Source organism: Mus caroli, chromosome 7 (assembly GCF_900094665.2).
Source record: "Mus caroli chromosome 7, CAROLI_EIJ_v1.1, whole genome shotgun sequence".
NCBI lineage: Eukaryota > Metazoa > Chordata > Mammalia > Rodentia > Muridae > Mus > Mus caroli.
The window spans coordinates 44561469-44569361 of NC_034576.1; the positions used below are offsets into that span (position 1 = coordinate 44561469).

General features: G+C 45.7%; 1 protein-coding gene across 5 annotated transcripts in view; it reads right to left on the bottom strand.

Annotated features, from left to right (window-relative positions):
• LOC110299222 (zinc finger protein 665-like) overlaps positions 1-7168 on the bottom strand; it is a 17921-nt gene extending 10753 nt beyond the window's left edge. Inside the window, exons 1-2 of one of the 5 annotated variants that reach the window (XM_021168866.2) lie at positions 6973-7168; positions 4907-5061 (exon numbers count right to left, since the gene is read on the bottom strand). In XM_021168866.2, coding sequence (XP_021024525.1) covers positions 4907-5041 — 135 coding nt within the window. In that variant the 5' untranslated portion in view covers positions 5042-5061; positions 6973-7168. Of the gene's footprint in view, positions 1-4906; positions 5149-6836; positions 6930-6972 lie in introns of those variants that run through there. The other 4 variants (XM_021168867.2, XM_029479799.1, XM_029479798.1 and 1 more) reach the window with 4 other exon arrangements.
• Between the last annotated feature and the right edge of the window lie 725 nt (positions 7169-7893).

Here is a 7893-nt window from a genome sequence, read left to right on the forward strand (position 1 = left end):
TGGCCTCGAACTCAGAAATCCGCCCGCCTCTGCCTCCTGAGTGCTGGGATTAAAGGTGTGCGCCACCACGCCCGGTTAAATTTTATTTATTTATTTTATGTATATGAGTATACTGTGGCTGTCTTCAGACACACCATAAGAGGGCATCAGATCCCAATACAGATGGTTGTGAGCCACCATGTGGTTGCTGGGATTTGAACTCAGGACCTCTGGAAGAGTAGTCAGTGCTCTTAATGGCTGAGCCATCTCTCCAGCCCTAAAAGACTTTTTTAAAATGTCATATGTATGAGTGTTTTGCATCTGCATGCATATGCACCATGCCATGTGTGTGCCGTATGCACAGGAGGCCAGAAGAGGCCATGGGATCCCCTGGAACTAGATTATAGACAGTTGTGATCTACTATACTAGGAACTGAACCTGCTTCCTCTGCTCAACAGCAGTATTAACTGCTGAGTCATCTCTCTAGCAATCTAAAATCCTTTAAAAAAGAACAGTAACTGAGCTAAAAGATGGCTCAGCTGATAAAGGTATCTCCACCAAGACTAACAATGGAAATTTTATGCCCAGGACCCACAGAGTAGGAAGAAATGATTTCCAATTGAAGTTGTCTTCTGACAGCTACACTTTGTGACACGTGACAAAGAAATAATGATATTAAAAATTATCAAAAGAGTGAGGGAAGCAGCACATTAAAAATAAACAGTACTGGAGAGAAAGCTCAGCAGTTAAGAGGTCATAGTTTAGTTCCCAGCACACGGTAGCTCACTCCAGTTTCAGTGGATTCTACATCCTATCTGGCCTCCTCAGGCACCTGCTTGCACACAGTGTACATGTGCAAACTCATGCAAGCACAAACACATAAATATATTTTTAAAAATTTTTAACCTTTATTTTTTCAAAGGTTTATTTATTTTATATGTGAGTACACTGTTGCAGTCTTCAGACACACCAGAAAAGGGTATCATATTCCATTACAGATGGTTGTGAGCCACCATGTGGTTGCTGGGAATTGAGCTCAGAACCTCTGGAAGAGCAGTCAGCGCTCTTAACCGCTAAGCTATCTCTCCAGCCAACACATAAATATTTTTAAAAGCTTTAAAAATAAATAGCCAGGTATGGTAGAACACACCTTTAATGTCAGCATGTGGGAGGTATAGGCAAATTACTGTAAGTCTAAGTCCAGTTTGGTTTACATAACAAGTTCCAGGGCAGCCAGGGCTACCTAGCAAGAATCTTGCTAAATAAATAAATAGTCTCAAACCACAAACGGTCGAGGAGTGAGAGATGGCTCAGCAGTTAAGAGCCATCTAACTGACTGCTCTTCTAGAAGTCTTCAGTTCAATTCCCAGCAAGCACATGGTGGCTCACAACCATCTGTACTGGGATCTGATGTGTCTGAAGACAGCTACAGTGTACTCATAAAATGAATCTATTAAAAAACAACAAGACAGATGCTGGCCAACTCTCCCAGCACTCCTCAATACCTGTGGCTCCTCCCAGCACTTCTTGTCCTGCCTCCTATCCTAAACCTCTGTCCTAGCAGCAGGGCTTCCACTTCCCTTATCCTAGCTGAATCTGTACAGAACTCTGCACTCTCTTGGCCTCTTTGCCCTGGGCTGGCAGCTTCCAACTTGCTCTCCCTCCTACCTTTCTCCTCTCATGGTCTGGTTTAGTCTGTGGGCCGTGTTTATCCTGGTCTCTTCCCTCTGCCTGCTTTCTCCCTTGTATCTACAATAAAAATCTTGCCCATACTTTAGGAGAACTCATGTCCTCCACTTTTTATTTCATTTTTCATTCAATAAATAGCAGTAATTGGGCCTAGTAAGATGACTCGGTGGATAAAAGTGCTTGCCTATCAAGCCTGACCCCAAGTTTGGTCACTGGAACCCACATACAGGGAAAGGGAAGAACTAACTCTATAAAGTGTCCTCTGAGCTCCATGCCCACAAAAAAGGCAATCACATAATCATAAACACATACACACGCCACACACGAGTAATAAGATGCTTTAAATGGAAAACGAGTTAGACATGATGGTACACATCTTTAATTGGGAGGAAGAGGCAGGTGAATCTCTGAGTTGAAGGCTAACCATGGACTACACAATGAGTTCCAGCCCAGCCAGGGATATACAGTGAGACCTTGTCTCAATGTATATGTAAAACATCTGAATGGTAGCATCCTTGGGGTAGAGTAAGCAACAGAAGGTTTTAGAGCAAGGAGATTTCCAGCGCACAATGTAAGCCTACCCAGAGATATATGCAAGAAAAAGTGAAATAGCATTTCCACGATACATTCAAATACAGGCACATTAACTCTGATATTTACTTAAACACCTAAATCTAGCCAGGCAGTGGTGGCACACACCTTTAATCCCAGCACTTGGGAAGGAGACAAGCGGATTTCTGAGTTCAAGGCCAGCTGGTCTACATTGAGAGTTCAGGACAGCCGAAGCTATACCAAGAAACACTGTCTTAAACAGACAAACAAAAAACAAAAAGAAAAGAAATAAAAGTTAGAAAAGTGAACACCTAAATCTATGGTGTTTGTCTCTAGGATTTACCTGAATACCTCCAGTATTAGAGCACAGCAGTGCCCTACCAACAGCAGTCCCAGAGATAAACAAAGAATTTGGCTGGGTAAACATTAGTTTAAAAGTGGGTCTCTGTTTACTGGAAACCATCTTTAATCCCCCCCCCCCTCAAAGGAAAACTACCTTGGCCTCCTGGTCACTTGGGAACGGTCTGCATTAGTTGAAAGACCCCACCCTGCTAACATAAATTCTGCTCTTTTTTTTTTCCTCTTCTCCTCCTGCCCCCAACTAGTTTGCTCCCCAATAACCTTTTCTCTCTATGCATGGAGGAGTCTAGTCTGGTGGTTTACTGTGCTTTCGCTTATACACCCATCCCCAGGAACTCCTTCCTGCAAGAGACACAACAAAAACTCAAAGCAGCTGTGATTTGGGGACTAAGGGCCCTGGACACATGAAAGGAAAATAATTCTCAGATGACAGTATAGGGGGCTAGCAGGACAATGCAGAGTGTGGAGCACCAAGGCCAGGAAGTCTCCTCAGGGGACAGGGAATGGGATTGGCAGCCAGACCCTGGAGCACACTGCCAGGCTGGCAGCTGGGTCACATGGGTTCAACTGGCTGTGTCACCTGGGCCCCAACTTCTCTTTTTTCGACTGGGGCAAGAGCATCAGCTCGGGAGCCTCCTGTGAGGATTAGGACTGGGCCTGCACACAGGAAGCCACCCTGCTGCTGTCCGCTGCTGCTAACTCCATCAACAGGACATACAAACACTTGGAGAAAATATTAGCACAATGAAAATCTAACCCGTAACACTACTCTTCAAAAAGAAAACAAAACAGTTGTGCATCAAGCAAAAATGTACGGACCACCAGGCAGCTGGAATCACTTTGGACACAGCTGTTCAGGAAGAGGGATCTGATAAGAATTGCACACACAGTTAGGTATTGAGATTAGCAATCTGAGAGGCTGAAAATTGACCCTTTCCTTTGAAAGTCTAACTTTAAAGTCTATCTTTCCCTGGAACACCAGATGGCAGACCAACACAACTGTTCCTCTTTCGGATTTAAAATACCGTATAAAAAGGTGTCAGTCTTGGAGCTCCTTGAGGCTCATTAAGGGAAAACGACTTCCTGCTGTCCAAAAGAATGAAATCTCAGCTGTCATCTAGTTCAGGGTGGAAATGGGACATTCTGATCTGCTCCAAAGATCTGAACTTTATAAACTATTGTCCCATCTGAGAAGAGTTAATTCAACTCCTGGCTACCATTACTTGGACAGGGGACAGCCACCAGAAAAGTAGATTCATCTGAAAACAAGGTAAATAGTTGGGAGGAATAATTATCACCCTAACAGTCTCCCGCAGAACAGTGCTTACAGATCTTCACTGTTAAGCTTCAGGCTTTTCTGAGCTCTAATACGGAAACTAACTTTTCCTTCTCTTTCTCGGATGCTGGTTCAAAAGCATACTAAGCATGATTTCTCTGAAATACTAGGCTTCCTCAGTTTCTCTGAAAATGCTACACCCACAGCTGTCCCTTTCTACTGTGGCTTGCTGGCCTCATTGCCTGTATATAAGGCTTAACTCTCCTCCATCGCTCTCCTCCCTGCAACTACAGGATTTTCAGGATCCTTGTTACCCTGTTCTGTTTTCCCTAAAACAGAACATGAGACATAAAACAGATCCATAAGACTAAGAACTGACAAATGAAAACTCTACCTCCTCAGATGCACCATTTCTTACAGGAATGGGCACAGCAGGAAAGCTTTAAGAACTGGGGATTGGGGCTAGAGGGCACTGATGGCTCTTTCAGAGGTCCTGAGTTCAATTCCCAGCAACCACAGGGTGGCTCACAACCATCTGTAATGGGATCTCATGCCTTCTTCTGGTGTGTCTGGAAACAGCTACAGAGTACACACACACACACACACAATAAAATCTTTAAAAAAAAAAAAAAGAAAGAAAAGAAAGAAAGAAAAAAGAACTGAGGATGGCAAGATGTAAAAGAGGAACAAACCTAAAAGAAGAGGGTTCAAGAGGAAGAAGAACTTGACATTAAGTGATATAGTGATATAGACATGTAACAATCCCACTACTGGAGAGGTTGAGGCAAAAAAAAAAAAAAAAAAAGAAAGAAAAGAAAAATAAAAAGTTGAGTTTGATAGCAGCCTGGGCTATATAAAAGAATTCCAGGCCAGCCTCACATTAAGACCCTATATCAAAGAAAGAGAGGGCAAGGGGGTAAGGGGTAATTACTTAGTGTGTGCTATATATAGTCCCTTCCTAATGAGATTAAGATGGTCTCAGAAGTCTGCAGCTTCCTGCGTCTGCCCTGAAGACCTGAAGAACCAATCATGAAGTCACTCCTGCTTACCTCACAGGACTCAGGCTGCTCCTCTGCACCCAATGGCTGGCTCTTCTGTTGGAAATTTGGATCTGCAGCCATGGCCCCTCTGTCTTCTGTTCTTGACGTTTTCTTCGTAGCAAATCCAAATCCCTCAAGAGTCATGGACGTTGAAGAAGGGCTAGCTATGGCACATAAGGAAATCCTGAGGCCTGAATGATTGCAGTGGTCTCAGAGACACCAGAAATCACTAAAAGACAACAACCAAACATCTGACCATGAATTGGTGAGGGCCTATATGGAAGATCAGGTGTAGGCAGTGTAGAGGATACATAAAAGCCCTGCTTTTGATATTAGTCTGGGTTCTAAAACAAACAACAAAAGAAAACAAACAAACAAACAAAAAATTGAAAAACCATCCATTAGGAAGGAAGGACACACTGCAGCCCTCACATGTTAACTAGCAGGAACTAACTTAGCACAACTAACTTAGTCATTACAAAATGAGTACATAGGTGTTTATTATAGGGATCCAGAATGCCATGCTAGGGAAGGCTCACTAAGCCCTCAGCACCTGCTTGAAAGGAAGTAAAATACTTACAAAAACTCAGTACACTGCCAACTTAATTTCGATTGCATTTCAAACAACCTTTTTAGCTACACATAGGCACTACTACTCTGCTTGATTTGCTCGTAGGTCACTAAATAGAAGAACAGGGGTACATATTCGAGCTGTTTCCAGTCTAAGGAACACCCTGGCCACCATTATCTATGCAGTCCCTTCTGTAGTCAGCATCTAAAAACAGCATTCCTGTTTCCTGTTGCACAAAGCGCTCAGGATGACAGCCAATTTTGATTGTCGTGTGAGTTCCTAGACATTTCCCTGTCTACACAGACACATTAAGAAAAACAGGCTTATCCAATCCTCACTCTCCCACCCCATGTCTGTCTGTGTGCTCCCTCCCCCGCTCCCAGGTGTAAGTGTGTGTGCGTGTGTCTGTATTTGAGACAAGGTCTATTATTTAGCTCTGGCTATCCTGAACTTGCTATGTAGACCAGGCTAGCCTTTAACTTTCACTGCCTCGGTCTCATTAGTGCTGGGATTAAGGCATGAGCTAATTACTACTCTCAGACCAATACAGAGTTTTTTTAAGCACTCCAAATCAGCACAAACATTAGGGTACAAATAAAATGGCCCAATATTATTTTGGTCAACTGCCAACCAGTGATCTTTAACGTCTGTATAGGATCCCAAAGACAGGCAAGCACTGATGCACATAATGTCCAAAGGATTCCCAAATATGACTCTAAAGTGCCCCAAAGAGTGAGTGTTTTTAATATTTGGGGTCATTCCTTCAATAATGCTGGCCATCCAGAGGTAGGAACGAATTAGTTGGAAAAGGAGACCCAACAGCAGCCCATAAAACAAGATTCCCTACTTTTATGGACCTTAAAAGAAATCTCGAGCTCAGCAGCCGAGATAACTAGGCAGCATGCAAAGCGTGGGACCCCCTCCCTCCCTCATCCGTGAGAGCCTGAGCACTCGGAGTTCCGACACCTGTGGTCTTGACACTTGCTACTTTGGTAAAGATGACGGGATTTTCTTCACATAGTGCTACCCAGAATCAAACCACAGTCACTGGCCACGCCACCATTAATGACCACAGTCGCCCTCACAAGCATCCCACTCCCGCCCCAGGCTCCATCGCTGCCTCTGCTGACCCCTACGCCAATCACGGCCTGAGTGGGGCACAAGGCACCTCAAAGTCCTCGCCTTTAAGCTCCCGACTCCCACCCGGGGACCCGCTCCGTGCAGTGCCCACTCACTGAGTCCCGCCCCCTAATGGCCTCAGATGACAACTTTCATGGATGACTGCGTGAAAGCCCACAGGAGAGCACACTGAGAAGTGACAAAACACCCAAGATACGGGAAACCCTCAGGAACAGGGTGAAAGCGCACCACGCGACCCCCACTCCATCTGACGAGCCCCGGCAGTCGCCTCAGCCCTGTCCCTCGGCACAAACCAGCGCTCGGCACAGCACGGCGTCCTCCCACCCCCTGCGCCGCCGCCCCTGTCGCCCCCGCCGCCGCTCACCTCACACAGCTCCGCCGAGAGCTCTGCACACGGCACGCCTGACGGCGACTTCCGCCCACGGAAGCCGAAGAGTCCCGGATGGAAAAGTTCCAAACCACTTCGCGGACCCGCCAGCGAAGTAACACTCGAATGACTACAACATTTAAGGTTTCCACGGCCACTCTATTTCCGGTGTCTTTTAGATTTCCGGCAGGACTTGTCCACGCCCAGTAGAGTAATGCGCATGCCCACTAACACTTTTGACCCGCGTGTGCCTACCAGCAGTCAGCATGGCAGACCGGGTGGTTCCAGTTTCCTTGGAAACTGTGGTGGCCGGCGCGAGTAAGCTCCGGACGTTGGAGGCCACCATCCAGGAACTTTGATTCCATATGGGCGGGGAAGCTAAATACAACGCCTTAGAGTGGAAGTCTGAAAGCTGTCCCATGTGGTGTGACAGGCCTGGCAGGAATATGATCGTCTAAAGAGACATTCTGTGCCCTTTCCTCTACAGACTGTTGAGACAATGGACCCCAGAAATAGAAATTTCATGATGGGAGAAAGGATGTGCTGAAGCCAGGAGGCAGTCAGAGCAAGGACTTGTCACAGGAAAACAGATTTCACAGCGTTCTGACAACTTCCTAGACCACTTTGCAGGACAGACTGCAGTCAGAGACAATGATAGCGAGGGGCCACAAACTAAGATTGCTTAGTAAGACTGCTTAGTTACGTATCTCTTGCTTTCTATTTAAACCTAATTCTAGCCGGGCGGTGGTGGCGCATGTCTTTAATCCCAGCACTTGGGAGGCAGAGGCAGGTGGATTTCTGAGTTCGTGGCCAGCCTGGTCTACAAAGTGAGTTCCAGGACAGCCAGGGCTAGAGAAACACTGTCTCGAAAAGCAAACAAACAAAAAAACCTAATTCTGCAGGGGAGAAGGGATGAGA